The 20,219-nt window shown below is 41.5% G+C and overlaps 2 protein-coding genes across 3 annotated transcripts in view; one reads left to right on the top strand and one right to left on the bottom strand.

Annotated features, from left to right (window-relative positions):
* The window catches only part of vwa8 (von Willebrand factor A domain containing 8), an 833,026-nt gene that overhangs the window by 514,501 nt on the left and 298,306 nt on the right, over positions 1 to 20,219 (bottom strand). The window lies entirely within an intron of this gene.
* The window catches only part of uchl3 (ubiquitin carboxyl-terminal esterase L3 (ubiquitin thiolesterase)), a 75,547-nt gene that overhangs the window by 5,085 nt on the left and 50,243 nt on the right, over positions 1 to 20,219 (top strand). For both annotated transcript variants that reach the window (XM_076264221.1, XM_076264222.1), the window contains exon 3: positions 19,955 to 20,083. In XM_076264221.1, coding sequence (XP_076120336.1) covers positions 19,955 to 20,083 — 129 coding nt within the window. The remainder of the gene's footprint in view (positions 1 to 19,954; positions 20,084 to 20,219) is intronic.

Below are 20,219 nucleotides of genomic sequence, written 5' to 3'. Positions count from 1 at the left end.
TTCAGATACATGATCTCCTAGACTGATATAAAAATCTCTGCCAGTAATGTAGGTTTGAAACCAGTTTAGAGCATTATCAGAGAGACCCACCCACTTCGCAAGGCGGTGAATTAGGATGCTATGATCAATGGTGTCAAATGCTGCACTCAAATCCAGAAGAATAAGGATTGAGACTTTGTTTGAGTCAGTAGCCAGTCTGAGATCATTGACTATTTTTACTAGAGCCGTTTCTGTGCTGTGATTTGATCTAAAACCTGATTGGAATTTTTCAAGGATACTGTTTTTGTTGAGGAAGGTATTTAACTGATTACAAACAACTTTTTCAAGTACTTTGCTCAGGAACGTTAGATTTGATATAGGCCTGTAGTTGCTCAGATTGGTATGGTCAAGATTTGACTTTTTAAGTAAAGGTTTCACAACAGCGGTTTTAAAAGCAGTTGGAAATATACCTGTTTCTAATGAGGTATTTATTACCTTGAGAATAAAGGGAGCTAAGCTATCATATACTTTTTTGAGGAATCTAGTAGGGATTGGATCTAAAACACATGTTGAGGAGCCGGTTTGAGTTATAATTTTACCAAGCTCAGATTGAGTAATAGTGCTAAAGGACCTTAATTTTGGGGGGCTGTTTTTGGGTGTACTATCAAACATATGACTTGTGTTACCAATAGCCTCCCTTATAGAAATTACTTTGTTTTTGAAGAAGTCTGCAAATTCTTCGCATCTTAGAGAGGATGCCTGACTGAGTGTATCAAAAGGTGTTTGATGCAATAGCCTATCAATGGTAGAGAACAACACCCTAGAGTTTCCACTGTTTTCAGCAATTACCTTAGAGAAGTGGTTCCTTCTCTCATTCCGAATAGCTCTATTATAATTTGCTATTTTTTCTTTTAGAATGGCACGGTGAACCTGTAACTTAGTTTTTCTCCATGTTCTCTCAGCTTTTCTACATGATCTTTTTAGATCATGGATATTTTCGTTCATCCAAGGTGTCAGTTTGCTACAGGGCCTTTTTTTAGTCTTTAAGGGTGCCACTCTATCAAGCATAGCGCCTAATTCATGATTGAGAGCCTCTACCATTTGATCAATGGGATGATGTAAATTATCTAAATTTATGGAGTCTATAAGAGCTATGAACTGCTGTTCTGCTCTAATGTCCAAGAGTCGTGATTTGATTGCAATTTCGGGATGAATTTTTGGAGTATGTAGTACTATATTAAAAGATACACAATAATGATCAGACATATTTATATCATTTACTGATAAGTCTGTGACTTCTATCCCTCTGTGACTTCTATCCCTCTAGAAATGACTAGATCGAGGGTGTTGCCAAGGTTGTGGGTGGGTCCTGTAACATGCTGCTTTAGCTCTAAACTGTCCAACACATTAAGGAACTTACTGGCTTTAGCATCAGTTGTCTTATTGACATGAATATTAAAGTCGCCATTTACAATTATCCGATCATAGCTAGTGATGATGAGCGACATAAGTTCAGAAAACTGGTCGAGAAAGCCAGCCCATAGTTTAGGAGGGCGGTATAAGGTTAATAGGAGTACAGCTGGGTCAACCTTCAGAGTGAGGGCAATGTACTCAAAGGAAGCGAATTCACCAAAGTTGACTCTAGTGCAACTATATTTGTTTGAGAGAATGGAGGCAATTCCACCACCTCGTTTGCCTTGTCTAATTGAGTGGAAGAAATTATAATTTGGGGGACAAGTTTCAACAAGAACAGCTTCGCTGTCTGAAGTCAGCCAGGTTTCAACAAGAAACAGAAAACCAATTGTTTTTCACTAATAAAATCATTGATTGCAAAGGTTTTGGTAGTAAGTGCACCTATATTCAGTAAACCCATGCTAGCTGAAAATGCCTCTGGCTTTTGAGGAATATGCTGAGGTATGGAAAGAATATTTGTTAGGTTTCTAGTTTTAAATTTGTCTTTTTTCTTTTTACTATACGTTTGGTAGAAATCAACGTTGGAATAGAACTATAAGCATAAGTCATGCTATTGCATGAAGCAGCTTGATCTATGGTAGTGGTATTATATGTTACCCTGCAGAAAACATTCTCAGACCCATCCACATGTATAATGCCATTCGAATCAATACCTGGGGGGCGTGAATCTGTAATATTTTCTACAGAATGTCAATGCCTCAGTGTGGACGCTATGTTGTCAGAGAGTAGCCTGGCTCCATGTTGGTTTGGGTGGAGACCATCACGCTTCAGCATACTGGGCCTCTCCCAGAACAAGCCCCAGTTGTTGACATAGGGGATGCTTAGGGAAGCGCAGTAGCGTTTGAGCCAGGTGTGGAGATCGAACAGTCTGGACCATCTCTCAGCACCTTTTCTGTAGGTAGGGAGAGGCCCAGAGATGACAAAGCGTTTTTCTGTGCCCATCAGGGTGGTGATGAGAGTTTTGTAGTTTTCCTGCAGTGCTACTGACTGCTTATCTCTGATGTCGTTTGTGACCACGTGTACGATGATGTTGTTGACCTTGGTGTGGCAGGCCAGGAAGCTTGGGAGTTTCTGCTGGATGTCAAGGACCTTGGCACCAGGGAAGCAGTAGACCTGGGAGGGACCGCTACATGATGGGGGAATGCAGAGGTCTCTAACCATGGAACTGCCGATGACCAGGGTGGAGGTTGATGAGGTCCGGGGAGGTGGGGGTCGGGGGGGCGCCGACTTTGAGGAGGGACCAGGATGGTTGTCTCGGGGCAGGAGGGGCTCCTCATCCTCGGTCAGAATGGCGTAGCGGTTTTCCAGTCGTATAGGTTGGGCTGGGCCTGAGTGCCGTCCAGACCGTCTGCCGTGCTTGTGATGCTTGCTTCTACGCCATGGCTCAGGCTGGTGTGGAGTGGAGCTGGCCAGCAGAGCAGGCTTGGTTCTCAGCAGAGGCCGGGGAGAGGCAACAGGGACAGAAGTTGCATTAGTGCATGGCATGGTTAAAGTATTGGAGGACAGAGTGAAATCAGGGCATCTGGCATTAGTGTGTGTAAGAGAGGTAATGTTACTTACGGAGAGAATGGTGTCGGAACTGTTCATCCTTCTCAATCTGATGGAGGGTCGCTATTCTGGCTTCGAGTTCCACTATCTTTTTGCTGAGAAGGACGCATGAGTCGCAGCCTGGTGCACAGCTGAGGGGAGGCATCGTGTCGCGGCGAGGGCTCGTCGGTGTCAACTTTCTTTTAAACGTTTGTTTGCTAGTTGGCTAGCAACAGCGATATCGTGCAGTTCCTTGATAACTCGAACACAGACCTCTCAAGCGCTGCCTCGTTTAGAACTACGGGAGCCGTCACACATCAAAACTGACAACTAACTAAGAACTTATTCACGTGTGTAACTACAGCATGCTGTCTTGCCCTTTCCAGGTGAGGCGTCAGTACAAAAAATGGTGGCAGGAATTCAGTCCACCTGAGAAACATCTGTCTACCACTGCTACCACGCTGGGCTTAAATGACTACGTCACAACAGGAACTCATGAAGAATGACAGGTTAAGGCCTTTGTAATGTAACCTATCCGTCTGCCACTTCGGATCTTAGGCCAGCTCGTAGCGTATAGGCTACTGAAACTGATTTGGAAATGTGTTTGTAGCCTATGCGTAATAGCCTATTTTGCCTGTCCACGCCTTGTCGTTTTAAAGTCGGGATTTGAAATGTTTGCGCAATTATAGCCTATTCTATGTAGAAGAGTTAAAAGGGAAATTTGAGATAGGCCTTGTCAGCAAAAGACGGGTTCGATTATAAACAGGGTTGGAATTATAGCGCAAGCCTTTGAAGATCTCCATATGGATAAAACTTAGGCTAAAACCAGGTAAGGAGTTTAGCACGTATCCAGAAATATTTTTGATAAGAAATTATTTATAGGCATAGGTTAGGCCTACAGTAAGTCTGTAGGCTATGGGATGGATAGCCCATCTGAATGTTTTTGGATGCCGCCTGTGATTTATTATTTTTGGGCATAGCTACGATATAGGCTAAATCAGTGTTTTTCAACCACTGTGCCGGGGCACACTAGTGTGCCGTGAGAGATCATCAGGTGTGCCGCAGAAAATTACCCAAATGTCACTCACTGGTCCAGAAAAGCAACTGTTGCATCAAAGAATTTATAACCACATGCTCTCATTGATTGTATGATTGCACTATTTGTGGTATGCAGGCATTGTACAACGGGGGCCCCATATCCAGTATTCACAGAATCATCACATATCCAGATCATAACAACAATTAAATTAGATATAGTCGCCTACAAATGAAACAGAGGGCGCTTGTTTTATTGAGCGGGTCTTGCATAGAAGCCATAATAAGGCCATATCTGTGTATTATTTGAAATTTTAGGCTATGGTATGGTATGTTTATTTTTTCTTCACACAGGATGTTAGTGTGCCGTGGGACATTTTAAGTGTCAAAAGTGTGCCGTGGCACAAAAAAGGTTGAAAAACACTGGGCTAAATCAAGGGGAAATAATGAGTACGTCTATTCTAAGGTAAAGTCCACAAAAATAGACTTGATAGGCCCGCCAAACACTGCCGGAACTTTAAGAACGAACGATATTTTGCGTTCCGAACCGGTTCAGGACCGATATGTTGGTGGCGGAACGCATGCAAGAGCGAAAACGTTAAACATAGGCCTACCTGAACCGTTCGGAACGGTTTTCGTTTTCAAGCCCTGACCGTAACGCCATGAGTGCTACATTACAGCCACTCGGACAAAAGACTAAGGCTGCATCCGAATAGTCAGTACATACTAATGTCGGTTAGAACTTACTACTCAACCATCAATTTAGTATGTTATGTATGCGAGCGAGTAGTAATGTAGTAGTGTGAAATGTCCCAGTTGTCTCACGTCATTTCACCAAGACATGCCCTCAGAGGCGCACCTTGTCAACAGACAAACCAAGCAACTGCTTGGAGCCCCGAGCCACTAGGGGGCCCCCGACCTGGTCTCAGCGTGTTTGCCGGTGGGACAAGCGAGATGACTGATCAACATCGGAGTTTGGCATTTACTCAATGAAGTTATAGGCTAATGTTATTTGGCAGAAAGATTGAACATGGTTTGCTACATCTATACGACAATAAACTTCAGCTAGCTAGTGACAGTTAGCCTACAACTAGTTAAGCAAGTAGATGGTTAACGTTATGTTTGTATTAGGGCTGTCAGCCATAACGTGTTAACCGCGATGCGAGTAAGGACCAAGCATACGCGTTTAATTCACATTAATGTGTGCCGCCAAAGATTTTTAATTTTACACAGTCACTTGTTCTGTTATCAACGATTCTCTTTGGCTGCCAATATTTTGACCCTTTGATGCACCTTTTCTTGTCCTCAAACTGACACAGACACCCAGTAGGCTAGGCTATACTTCGGTCTGCCTTCCTCCTGTAGGCCTAGTCATGAAGATATTAAACACAAACGCAGTTCTGAACTCCCTGTCGGCTGAATGAAGAGGCTATGTTGCTAACAATAACAATGACTAGCCTGCCCCTCGTGGCTCAAGAAAAACGTGACTGCACTTGTTGAAATTGAAATAGTTAAAAATGGCAACATATTATTGACATGTAAGGCTTGCAACAACAGAGTTGACTCAATGTTAGTGTTTGTAAAAAATATCATATTTTTTATGCTATTATGCTGATTTTGCATTGACATGTTATTTCCGACTCGTTGTGTAGTGAAAACAAACTGGAACGCTATAGCTGGGGAATTACGTCACATTCTCGCGTAGAGCAACTTGGGCGGAGGAGTGTAGGAGAATACTGGATAGCGACATAAGCATACAATTAGGATGTACTGGGCAGCCATCTTGCCTGTCCTTTGACCCCGGATGTTTACATGTGAGACACGGCGCGAAAAATTAAAGTAACCTTGGCGAACTTATGGCCCTTTCCTTTTGTATCGTAAATCCTCATACTCCCACCCGTACAACATGTACGAATGAGTTGCTAGCGCGAACGCTGGGGTTTGTATTCTTTTGGGAAGAACATGGATTCCACCAGGGCAGCAGCTGTCTTGCTAGTGCTGGACATTTGTGACCAGCCATATGAAAACCAGCCACATGTCTCCCCAGAGACATTTTGAGTTATTCATAGATTCTAAAAAAGTGTAGTTTCAAAGCTATCCAATGATGTCTCACTCATGGAGATCTGATAATATTTGAATAAGTTGTGGTCATTTAAATGTATACCCCTCTGAAAACCTTTTACTGAGAAAACTGGCCTAATAGATTTGCAAATTCTCACCTCACCTGAGTCAAAGGAAAGACAATTGTGCTCATTTGCATCTCATTGAGATAAGCCCTCCTCTACAGATGTCACACTGTGACATCTGGTATCTGTAGCCCTTCCCCCTACAGGTGTCACTGTGACACCTGGATCTGTTAGCCTGCAGGGCAGAAAGAATTGTAGTGTTGTTAATATTGATGTAGTGTTATTTTCATTACGCACTTCACTGGCCCTGAATAGCATGCATTAATACACAGGATAAGATGTTACAATCCCATAATCCAAGGTATAAACCACATTTAGAAGTTCCCAATAGAAGGCCCAATAACATGTCAATATGAATCCAATAGAAAAATAAGAATAAAGATCCTATACACTAGACAATAAAAATAAAGATACTAAATAACAAACAAGGTCCACATGAATGTGCTGAGGCTGTGTGTGATAAGGGTGACAGGGCAGGGACTGACCCTGTGGTACAGGAGAGTTCAGGTATTATTTGGTAAAGTGCAAAAAAGTAAGGCAAGACAGTGCAGTTTTAAGTCAGTAGACTTTGGAGGCAACACAATAAGTCAGAACTAGAGTTAAGTGAATTTAATCCAGGCTGTTGGAGGGAGAGGCTACACTACGGAAACACTGCGATGTTACAGTAAGTTTGTTGGGTATGAAGTCGTTAAATATTTTAGAAACAGGGTTCCCACGGGTCCTTGAAATCCTTGAAAGTTTGTGAATCTGAAAAAAATAATTCAAGGCCCTTGAAAGTTTTTGAAAAGAGACATAAATAAATGGAGGTCCTTAAAAGTCCTTGAATTTCTTTTTGAGGAAAAAAAAATCCATACAATTACGTACAATTCCGCTTATTAACATGTACACGGCCAGCATGATTTCTGCGAGTTTCCCGCGTGTAGTGTTTGTTGCCCAAATATTTAATTTAACATTCTGATGAATAAACTGACAGGTTCATGGTAACGAGTTTAACTTGTTTAGGACAAGTTTATTTCAGCTCAGTTTTATGCAAAATACAAACATGAAAAATAGAATATGCCTACCATCTGTCATATGACCAAAAATAAAAGAAAACTGCGACAAGGTATCCTTGGTCTGTTGAGGTAACATGGTTTAACCATGCCCACGCTTAGGTCCTTGAATTTAAGGATATTGGGCCTGGAAAGTCCTTGAAAGGTCCTTGAATTTGATCTTAACCAAGGTGTGGGAACCCTGTAGAAAGGAAACTGAAAGTCATAGCAGTGTTTCCCATACATTGACTAATCTGTGGTGGGGCGCCATGAAATCAAAACTGGCCGCCACATTAATGTTGTATATTGTACTATTTAAATTAAAGATAGGATAAAATCCTTTCATTGAGCTGCGCTTTTTACGCACGCAGCCTTTCCCCGCCCCGCTCTCTCTTGTAAGGAGCCCGCTACCCCTCCTCTGCACGTGCATTTAACAAAACATTCACGATTGTTGAAGGATTGTTGTTGCCACATAGAAGCATTGCATAGAAGACGGCAGGCTAAATTGCTATTAAATCCGCTTAGCATCGTGACCATGCTGCGCAAATTTGTTCAAAACTGCTGCATTAAAGTTAACTCTGCCAAGGTCTTATCACAACATAGTACATTGAGGAGACTAAGTTAAGTTATGCAATCAAGCAGTATCTCAAAGCTAATGTTAGAATACTGTTTGGATGTTGAGTTTAGCATGCTTACTTACAGCTGCTTGTCAGTTTCGTTACTCATGCAGGGCTCATTTTATTGACTCTGACACTGAATGTTTGCAAAATCCCGATGTAAATGAAAAAGTGTTTTCCAAGACTCAAAAGTGCTTGTCCCAAGGAGAAGTACGAACCTTTATTTTAACTAACTACATAGAAAACGTTATGAATTGCATCCACACATCAGCAGCCTTTTAACTGTGCTACAATTGCAAGGGTTCCCTCACAAACATCTTAAAGTGACAGGCACTCAATTAGACCTATACACTACCAAGACAATCTTAACACCCCCCCCCACCCCCCACCGTTGTCCAAGTCATGCTACTGCCACAAAATCAATCAAATTCTGTGGGAAACACTGCATAGGGCTTACAATTCAATTTTAATTTCAATTTATTGTGCTTATATAGCGCCAAAACATTACACATGTATCATGGCGCTTTACAGAATGTAGGCAATCAGAGAAAAAGAAAAGAGGGAGAAAAGAAAAGGAAGAAAGAAAGAAGGAAGGCCCATGGGTAACAGGGGCGAGGAAAAACTCCCTAGAATTGGAGATACGGAAGAAACCTCGAGCAGATCCACGACTCAAGGGCCTGACCCATCTGCCTAGGGTCAATACGGACAGTAAGGTCTGTAGACAATGACAAATGCATATGACAGTCAGGTGTGGAGAATAGGACATGGTGTTTAAAGCACCTGAGGTGAAAGTTACAAGAGGTGGGATGATTACGTATCCAGTATGATAAAGCATTAATCATGATTTAGTGAGAGAAAGTGCAATAGTCCGGCATCGGAATTGTCCAGGAAAGAATGTTGTCAGGGGGGAAGTGGTGGGTCAGCAGACAGGCCAGAATCCGGGCAGAGTTGTCATAGGCAGGTGATGGGACTGTACGGGCCAGGAATCCAGGTAGGGGGACAGTAATACAGCAGTCAAGGATGGGACTTCAGGTGGGATGGGTAAGAGGAGGGCCAGGCACACGGATGGTTGATGACTGGTGGTGATATACCTCAAATGAGGTACAGTAAGGGAGAAGAAAGAGAAATGTAGAATGGGTTAGTATTAATTGAAATCAATGTGGTTAATGTCAAGAAGTGATCAGTGGTGCTATATATTGTTACAGTAAATCGTAGTGAGAATGGGCAAGAGAGGGAGAGTTGAGAGGGGTAGTCGACACCAGCGCAGGTATGGTCAGTGACCACCATCTCACGCGCGACTGGGGTGCCAGTCACACGAGGACTTAGCAGGGTGGTCCATTCCAAAATCCCCGAGATGGGTGAAGTTCCACACCGCACCATATCTAACTATGGGAGGCAGTAAAGAGGTATGTTTTAAGTCTAGACTTAAAAATAGGGAGGGTGTCTGCTAATCGAATTGAGGAAGGGAGATTATTCCAGAGGAGGGGTGTGCGATAGCTGAAAGCTCTGCCACCTACTGTCGTTTTTGAGATTCTTGGAATTACAAGGACAGTATTCTGTGATCGTAGCGTTCTGGGCGGGTTATATGGGACTAGGAGATCTTTAATATATTCTGGTGCCTGGCCATTAATGGCTTTGTACGTTAGAAGTAATATTTTGAAGTCAATGCGACTTTTAACAGGCAGCCAATGTAGAGATGCCAGGATAGGGGAAATATGTTCATATTTTTTAGTTCTAGTGAGGGTGCGAGCAGCTGCATTTTGTATAAGCTGTAAGCTCTTTAGACAGGTGTTATTGCAGCCAGCATACAGAGCATTGCAATAATCAATCCTTGAGGTTACAAAAGCATGGATTAATTTTTCAGCGTCTGGTAAGGATAAGGACTTCCTTATCTTTGAAATGTTCCTTAAGTGATAGAATGAAGTTTTGGTAATCTGTTTTATGTGATTACTTAGTGTTAGGACTCCTAGATTTTTAACACTTGTGGATGAGGATAGTCGAAGATCAGTAAATGTAGCCTGTGATGAGGATAGGATATCCCTCATCTTTTTAGGACCTACAACCATGACTTCTGTTTTATCGGAGTTCAAAAGCAGGAAATTATTTGTCATCCATGTCTTTATATCTCTTATACATGTGTCAAGTTTGGCTAACGGAGTTAATTCGTCAGGTTTTACAGAAAGGTATAGTTGTGTATCGTCTGCATAAGAATGAAATTTAATGCCATGTTTCCTAATTTCAGAGCCTAGGGGAAGCATATAGAGAGAAAATAACAGGGGCCCTAGTACTGAGCCTTGGGGCACCCCATATTTTACCATAGTCTGGATAGACGGTTTATTGTGGACTTGTACAAATTGTCTGCGGTTAGAAAGGTATGATCTAAAGCGAGTGCTGAGTCTTTAATGCCTATCAAATGTTCAAGCCTGTGAAGTAGTATGTCATGGTCTATGGTGTCGAAGGCAGCACTGAGGTCCAGGAGGACTAAAATTGATATATGTCCATTATCGGCAGCAATGAGGAGGTCATTAAAAACTTTAACTAAGGCTGATTCAGTACTGTGGTGAGCTCTGAAACCAGACTGATATAATTCTTGGATTTTATTCATATGTAAGAAGGCAGTAATTTGTTTGGACACTATTTTTTCTAGTATTTTCGACAGAAAAGGGAGATTAGATATAGGCCTATAGTTGGCCAGGCTGTTCGGGTCAAGGGTAGGTTTTTTGAGGGATGGCTTAATAACAGATAACTTAAACGACTGTGGTACATGCCCTGATAGCAGTGAGTTATTTATGATCTGGAGCAAAGCATTATCCAAGAAAGGGAGAGCAGATTTCAAAAGATGAGTAGGGATAGGATCTAGTAGACTAGTTGTAGATTTTGATGAGGAAATTGTGGAAGTGAGGTCTAATATGTCGGTAGGTGTAAATGAATTCAAAGTTGTTCGTCTCATCTGTGATTCAATTATGTTTTCGCTACCATTCAGCAATGGAGTACGAATATCTGGTGAGACTGATTGGTTATTAATCTTATCTCTAATTGTTTCAATTTTGTCATTGAAAAAATTCATGAAGTCATTACTGTTTTGGCATATAGGGATAGATTCGGTTACTTCAGTGTGGCTCTTCGTCAGGCGGGAAATTGTGGTAAAGAGAAATTTTGTATTTTTGTTTTCTTCGATCAGCAAGGAATAGTAGGTTGACTTAGCCTCGTTGAGTGCTTTTTTGTAGGTGATAAGGCTATCTTTCCATGCTTGCGGAAGACTTCCAATTTAGTAGTACGCCATTTTTGTTCAAGTTTGCGCGCTGCTTGTTTAAGGGTTTTTGTCTGTGTGGTGTACCATGGAGCACGCCTTACTTGTTTCCTTACTCTCTTTTTTAGTGGTGCTACTGAATCAAGGGTTGAGCGTAATGAGTTAATCACATTATCAGTTAACAAGTCGACCTCGGTTGGATTAAGGAAAGGGCCTTCTGATACCACATGGGTCCGGAAGGGGGCAAACGTAAGCGAGATTTTTTCTAGAAAGTCTGCATTAGTTTTTTTCAGATAGGCCGCGGCTGTAGTATTCAGCTAAATTGGGTACTGCATATTGTAATGTCATTGTAAAAGTAATTAGATGGTGGTCAGTTAAGGTCGGGTTTTGGCGCAGAACTGTTAACTGCTCTATGCTTATGCCGTATGACAAGACTAGATCAATAGTATGGTTATCTCGGTGTGTGGGTGAATTAACATTTTGACAGAACCCAACATGTTCAATTAGGGATTGAAATGCAATTGAGACAATCATTCACATTATCCATATGAATATTGAAATCACCCAATATAAGTTTTTTCAGTTTGGATGGTTAAAGTGGTAAGGAAATCAGAAAATTCTTCTAAGAATTCAGTGTAGGGGCCAGGGGGTCTGTACAATGTGACCACAGTTACAGACTGATTAGTTTTCCAATCTGGGGGTAAAAAATTTAGGACTAGAACTTCAAAAGATTTAAACTTGTGTGCTTGGGAGATGTGAGAAGACTAGATTGATAAATTGTAGCTACTCCCCCCTCCCCTGCCAGTGTGGCGTGGTACATGATAGTTAAGATGAGAGGGAGGTGTAGACTCATTTAATGGAAGGTATTTGTCTGGTTTAAGCCAGGTTTCAGTAAGGCACATAACATCTATATGATTGTAATAATTGCATTAACCAAGGCAGTTTTATTCGACAGTGATCGAATATTGAGTAAAGCAAATGTAAGTTGCGTTTGTGGAGGAATTTGCTTAGCCGAAAAAGTTTTTAGCGTAATAAGATTGCTACGAATAATTCCCCTCGTGGGTCGAATAAGAGTTGACAGTCTTGGTACAGACACCCTCTCTATTTGGCTATGTATGCCCTGTATATCCTGTATATCTGGGTGGCTGTTAGGACGGCAGAGATCTGTGTAAGACATTATCTCTGCTTTCTGGACCTCTGGTTCGTCAGGAACTAGCCTTGGTTAAGTGACTGTCTATGTTCCTTGAAAGGAGATAAGCACCCCTCGAATTGGGATGGATACAGTCTCTTTTCAATAGTCCAGGTTTCCCCCAGAATGAGCTAAAGTTATCTATGAAGCCCACATTGTTATTGGCAAACCACTTTGACAGCCATCGGTTGAGGTCTGAAATCTGCTGAGCATTTCATCACCTCTTCTAATAGGTATGGGTCCAGAGAAAGGTACAGAGTCAGACATCTGTTGCGCGAACCTGCACACGGAGATAAAGTTTTGTATGGTGATCTCCGATTGACGCAATCGGACATCATTAGTGCCGGTGTGGATGACTATTTTCGAGTATTTACGATTAGCTTTAGCCAGCACTTTCAAATTTGATTCGATGTCATTAGCTCTGGCCCCAGATATCGATTTTACTACAACCGATGGAGTCGCTAGCCTCACGTTTCGTATAGTAGAAGCGCCAATGACCAGAGTAGCAGGTTTCTCAGGGCTCGCTAAGGGGGAGAATCTTATTAGAAACGTGAATAGGTTGGTGGTTAGCAGTGGGCCTCATTCGTTTGGATATAGCTCCAGGCGAAACGGGCCCAACGGGCTGCTTTCGCTTGGGCTTAGCTCGCCTAACAGTCACCCAAGAGCTATCCCCTTGCTGCGAGGGGGCGGTCATGGTTGTGCTAACTGCAAGCGTACTGTACAAGCGTACTATTCCTACAAAACAACTAGATGCTAACAATGTAGAGCAAGAACAACTATGTGGTGACACTGTTCCAGTGAGATTTATTTTGGGATTTAAGGGATATTCCACCATTTGGGGAAATACACTCGTTTTCCACCTCCCCTTGAGTTAAACTGTTGAGTTTTACCTTTCCCCAGTTCATCTAGCCGTTCTATAAGTCTGACAGTAGCACTTTTAGCTCCAGCTCATTGAATCAGATTAGACCGTTAGCATCTCGGTCTAATATGATTCAATGAGCTGGAGCTAAAAGTGTTACTGTCAGACTATTTTCTCATGTGCCAAATGAGAAAATAAACTCAACAAAAGAATACCAAGGAGTGTGCAAACTTTTTTCCTAAAATACTTTGTCAAATAGGCCTATCAGAAACATGCCTTATTGTTATTGTGTGGTTTGCATGACGTTAGTGGTAGGCTAACGTTAACTTCATGTGGATGTAGATGTCTTGTTAGCCTACCATGAGCTTCGGTTCGGTTCGCTAGGCAAAACATTAACAAAAAAGTTTGTTTTGGTGCACTGATGACAGTCAGGATCATTTCTAACTAGCCAGCTAGAATTGCTCAGTTCATGTCTATAACATGCTTTACTTGCTACCTGGATAATTTCAGCGAATATTCTTAAGGTGAGATGAATGATAAGATCATTAAACTTCACTGTGTTCGGTGGGTTGCTAACTAATGACATCACCTACTAGCCAGCTAGTTCTGTTGAACAATCTCAATAGAATTTTCGTGATGGTAAATCCCTTTCAATGCAGTATCATTTAACGTTTTTTCTTTAACTAAAGAAACAATTTAAGGTATTCTGTGCAACACCCTTAAATAAACCCCTTACCTAAGGATAAACCCTCACTATGCCTGCCTCGCAGTCGCACCATGCGCGCGTGTGAAAAAAGTCCCGTCTGAAACACTGTCGCGCGGCGCAGCGTTCCAAACGTTGTGTAATCAAATACACCGGTATGGCGGTATATTAAAAATTCATATCATAACGAAAATATACACCGGTTTACGGTGTGAACCGGTATACCGCCCAGCACTAAGCGGAGGAGTGGCCGAGTGACCTGAGCGCGGAGCGGGATATTTGGGAGGAATCTGCTCATGACTATTTTGACGGGTGTGTCATACTGCTTCCTTATGTTGGAATATGCGAAAATGAACCGAAATCGAAGGGATACCTTCTTATATGTGATTTCTGCAACAATGGTAGGCTAGCCTACTGAAAACGTTTGGATATTCTGTTATTTTCTGCTGTTGGTTAAATAGATAGACACACATATAGGGAAAACACTTGATATTGAATTTATGTGCTACGATGCAGGTCTGTTAACTGTATTGTATGACAACAGTGGTTTATTTAAATTACATCATAAGAATTTATTTCGTCAGTCATCATGCTCATTTTAATGAGTAAAAATGAAAGTTATGCTGTATTTGCAAACAAAATTCTGCGATATCTCCCGCGAGTCACGTCAGGCAGACTGTAGCCTGTCTGTCCGGGATTAGCTGCTGAGACTTGTTTGGCTGTATGTGTTTGGATCATTGTATGGTTTAATGGTCCAATGATGCCTATTGGGGCAGGTCTCTTTGCAAACTGCCTGATCTTTTCCTCCAGAATCTCAGTGTAGCCTCTTGCTTTAGTGTTACCGTTTACTTTGAGAAGGTCACCAGAGGGGTATTTCACAAAGGCAGAGTTAAGACATCCAAGATAAGTGATAAAGCGAGGTTTAACATAGCGTTGTCTGGTCATCCTAGCTCAACTCGTTTCACTAATGCCAATCCAGGATGAGTAGGAGCGACTATGTCAAGCCAGGTGTAAGTAATTCAGGATGTGTGCGCGTTCTCGTTTCTGCTCCAAGTGCCCACGGTTGGAATAAAAAAGACGCGGAAAATAGTGTTATTCACACAAAGTGAACAACCGCTTTTGATATAGACTAACAATGAAGTAAAGTTGTCCTTTTTGGATTGGGGAATCATGGCTATTTCTGTAAAACAGCAGGAGTAGGCGTGGTAGACCAACTGAATGCAAATTTACGTATGCACCCACGTGTGAGTGCTTCTTTGTCTGATTTGAATGACGGCTAGCTGAACCAATAAGACAACATAATTACCATAATTAGAATGAACTTAGCTTGGCTGTTAGCCTGGTCTTAGCTTGACTTAGCTTGGCTGCTAGCCAGGCTAGGTGCAGAGAATAAATCCCCATGGTAACTTATGTGCCATCTCTTGTGAAACCAAGTCAAGGCTAAATTCATCCAGGATGACCAAAAAATCTCAGCTTATTCCCTTATCTAGGTTTTGTGAAATACCCCTCTGGCCCCCCTGGTTGAAAAACATTCCAAAAGAATACTTTTCTAACCCCCACAATTGAAATGGACATGGTGTCATTGGAATTTGATGCTTCTTTTTTATGCCAATCTCAGGCCATGTCCCTGGGTCAAAAAAAATCAGCAAAAGCTTAATTCTTTGTCCACGTGTGCCCTTATAAAGGTTTAGCTGAGTTGTGCATGTTTGGAGAAGAGTGATCCATGATCAGCATCCAAGATGACCAAGTGATCCATTTTGAGATGGAGTGAACATTTTCAACCACCAAAACACCATCCACAATGTGGAGAATAGCTATACAAATGTATTAGTTTTGGGTGTTTTTCAGACAATGGGACCTGGTGAACTTCTCAAAGTAAACAGTAACACTAAAACAAGTGGCAAATTGAATTTTGGAGGAGAAGATCAGGCTGTCTGCCGAGAGACCAGTCCCAGTAGGCGGCATTGGACCATTAAACTACACAATGTTCCAAAACATACAGCTAAACAAGGCAAGAAATGGTCAACCGAGAACAATACCAACATTGAAGAGTGGCCCAGCCATAGTCCAGAACTCAATCCGTCAAAAAAGTTAGCACAAGGCCTGAGGGGTGGCAAATAATCGCTCTTGACTCAAAACCCAGATTGCTGTTAAAAAGGTGCAGTCTACAATCATTGTGGAGACATGGAGAGGCTTTGTAGGTATTATAAGAACCATTTTGAGAGCTGTGAATGCAAATAAAGATGTTTCCATTGATTATTTAAAAAGGGTATGAATAATTTTGGACATGCCATTTTTCATAAAATAATTTTTAAAACATTTGAAAATGCTTTTTTTGATTCCATGTTTCTACCACATTGTCTTACAATCTTTTGACATGTGGTAGTGCCATTTTCAGTCAGAACAAACATATTGATAAAGAGAAAATCAACATTGAATCAATATTTACCAGGGGTATGAATAATTTTGTTCTTAACTGTATGGTGAAGACAGTTGGCTACTTTTCCCACAGCTCTCTCTCCAACCTCCCTGGACATTACTTTCAAACTGAGCTAGTTCAGACAAAGACCATTGGACTGCCTATGCTCATTTAAACAATTGAGCAAAACCTTGCAGTCGTTTTTAAATTTTAAATTTGAAACAGATTCAACAACATCTCAAAAAATAAAGCATCACAACAATGTCTATTATATAAATATAAAATAGGCACACACAGTAGGGGTGTAAAGGTAAGCCTATTATACCTTACCATTTAGGTACAGGATGTTCAATACAGATGCAGCCTTTAACAGTAAAATTTTACGCCCACACAAACGTGTAAGTGCAAGGAAACCAGTAGTTGAGGAAAAACCAGAAGGCACACAACACCGGTTACAAAGTATGATATTAAGTATGCTATTGATTTGCTTCTTTTGAATGTGGGAGTTAATGTGACTGTTTCGCCAGGTTTACTCACAAACGTCATTGGACAGTACTTGAAATGATGTTCGCTTATGGTAGCCAAATATGTTGGCTCGGTTCGTTACAATGACTAGTTAAAATAATTGGTCCATTTCAGCCCTCGGATAGTCTTTTTCCACAGACAGAGAACCAGCTCCGTTCCTGTTCTCGAACCAACATTTGAACCAGTCGGAGCATTTCGACCAAACAAAAAACGGTTCGGAACGTGGCACTTTGGTTCGGAGCTTGAACCAGAAAATGTTGTTTTTTCCTGTGAACCGGAGTGGGCATGTCACTTTACCATTCAGATGGGAGAAGGCTTAAACCATGCGTTTTCCTTCGTTATCAACTGTTGTCATGAGTAAACAAATCTAATCAACTAGAACTAGTCTGCAGACTTTAACTAGCATTTTACACAGCTGATTTCTGCCATTTTTACGGGACAACTGTCATATTCTCCCATTCATGCATCTCATTAACTTTTGTTTTGCCTGCAACACCTATTGTTGATGACTCACCCTTGGTTCGGTTCAAAACTGGTGGAAATGCGGACTGGTTCACTGGATAGCACTAAGGTTCAAATAATTCTGGACAGAATTCAAGAAAGGGTTCACTGTCGGTGGAAAAACACCTAACACGACCTCAGAGCAATGAAGGCTGATTTATGCTCCTACGTAGAATTGACGGTGTAGCTCCGCAGAGCCCTCTGCGTCGCCATGTACAAGCCCTACACAGTCACTTGACATGCACCTCCAAAAAATTTAACTTACTTAAGGCTTAAAGGATATTTGGGCCGATATAATAGGCTATATAATTTAATTTGTCCAACGATCGGCCCATATGAAGGACAGTCAGCGGCCCACTGGTTCATTTTCCATACTGACACTGGACTGATCCACTAACAGATCTTGTCAGGCCCCACCCTTCCCCTTTTGGCTCAGAGCCAGGATTCTGTGAGCGCATCATAATGGTTAATCGAAGTAACCTACACGGGGAAATTGCGGCCTATGTAAGCAACAGGTTGAAGTTTGTTGAATTTGAATGAGATGTAAGCAAGCATACAGAGCAGAGTGACAGTGAGCAGGTGGTGGAGAGTGTAGCCTAGTTGAAGCTACCGTATTTTCCTGACTATAAGTATAAGTTGCATCAGTCAAAAAATCCGTCATGAAGAGGAAAAAACATGTATAAGTCCGAACTATAAGTCGCATTTATTTAGAAATGTATTTCACAAAATCCAAGACCAAGAACAGACAGACTATGTAACTGGACACATAGAGGCCAAAAAGATTGAGAATTGTACTGGGAATGTTAATGAAGACGAAGGAGTGAATAGCGGCAAGCTGAGGCGAGCTGGGCGATGACAAAGGCGGCCAAGGAGGACCCGATGGTAATTGTAAAGGAATTTACAAAAGATTCAGTGAACAAAAACGCTGATGTGGTACATGACAATTTAGCTAGAAATGTGGAGAATGCAATCAAACATTTTGGGCGATATTGAGGCACAAGCCGGCAGCAGAGCAAATGCTCGAGAGGCTACCTCTGAGAACGAGAGAGAAAGAAAAAGATGCACGTTTTAAAAGAACGTTTAGACGAAGGAGTGAATGGCTGCAAGATGAGGCGAGCCGGGCGATAACGAAGGCGGCCAACGAGGACCCGACGGTAATTGTAAAGCAATTTACAAAAGATTCACTGAACAAAAATGCTGATGTGGTATATGAAAATTTAGCTAGAAATGTGGAGAATGCAGTGCAAGCATTTTGGGCAATGTCGAAAAAAGCCTGTCGGGACGCTAAAATGTCCCGGTTTACACCAACCACCTTACCACCTTTACACCAACCACCTTATTATAGCCTGATCATACACCTTACCACCTTTACACTAACCACCTTATAATAGCCTGATCATTAACTAAACCCATGTAGAAAGTCTCGAACTTCGAACTTAAAAGTAGAATCGAGGATGCAGCCACACCCCCAATGTCACGTCCAGCATGTATGCCAAGACGCACAAACACACATGCACGTGCAGAACTGCAGCGTCAACACTCTAATTTTAGGCTGCAGCCAGTTAAAATATACACATCAACCTACCGAAATCAAAGCCCCTCTTGCTACTTTGAAATCACCGGTATGGAAGTATTCGTTCATTCACGTCAATTAAACTTAGCCTACTCAACTTAGCAAGTGAAAAGATGATCTAGTTACAGTCCAAAGTTACTTTAAGGCTTAAAATGCACATTGATAAGTACATATTCCATGAACACTAACCTTGGGTCTCTTTGGAGTGTGCTGAAACAATTAAATTAACATTCTGTGTTGTTTCATTCCACTATGTTCACGTCTCTGTTTTAGCCTAATGTTAGTTCTGTTTACATTACAACCTCGCGGTTGGAACGGATTCAAAATAAAATGCGGTTTCAAAATAAAAGCCCCCCAAAACAGAAAAGGAAAAGGCCAAAAAATATTATAAATAACATATAAGGAATGCATTAATAGTAATATTTAAAAAAAGATCGAGAATCGAATCGTGACTTTAAAATCGAAAATTACACCGAATCGAGGATTTGGAGAATCGTGACACCCCTAGTAGAAAGGCTATAGCCTAAAGTGTACGTCATATGAGTTCGATAATGTGTGCATGGCGCGCATGTATCAGTCTGCAATCAATCGTAACAGTCTGCATAATCTTTGCAGCCAACCTTACAGTGTATCTATGTAAACATTGCTGCAATGCCTCGTCATATCTGCCTCGTTTTAACAGGACAATGCTGAAGAGAAAGTCATCATTCTCGAAATGACCTATGACTGAGTTTTGTTTTCAAATGTTTTCATGCATGTCTGGATAACTGGTGAGGAATGTTTTGGCGACAGACTATCGTACATCCTCAAATTATGGCCAGGGTCTTTTATTTACTTAAGGCTGATTCATGCTTCTTGTGCATAATGTAATGTTTTTGTCCACTTTTAGTGGACTGAGTTTGTTCTTTTAAAACGACTTTGTCAAAACATTAACAAAAAGTTAATTACAAGTTAACTGTTGAGAAGTAGGGAGGCCTACGTAGATGTTTTTATATTAAATGAACGCTTGCTTTGTGCTGTAATTAAGCTTTATTCAAAACAAGTTTATGATGTGCAGTATATTGATATTTTTCATTCCTCTTTCAAGTTTCTTCGGCAGTTGGGTTTGTTACCAACATGGCAGTTTGGAGATGTGTATGGTTTGGACCCAGAACTACTCAACATTGTTCCAAGGCCCGTCTGCGCAGTCCTGTTATTGTTCCCTGTTACAGAGAAGGTAACTTGCCCTCTCCCTCATCCTGTTTGATATCATTAGAATTGTATCATTAACAACAGTAGTTCCCACTACTGCGATTTATAAACTGGGAGAGGGCACAGCCATAGGCACAGCACTAGCCATAGGCTATATTTGA

Source organism: Alosa pseudoharengus, unplaced genomic scaffold (assembly GCF_046254945.1).
Source record: "Alosa pseudoharengus isolate Yale_2024_CS ecotype anadromous, Long Island Sound unplaced genomic scaffold, YU_APseudo_1.1 YU_APseudo_1.1_scf_3, whole genome shotgun sequence".
In the NCBI taxonomy this organism is placed as follows: domain Eukaryota; kingdom Metazoa; phylum Chordata; class Actinopteri; order Clupeiformes; family Clupeidae; genus Alosa; species Alosa pseudoharengus.
This window is presented reverse-complemented; position numbering and strand designations above follow the sequence as displayed.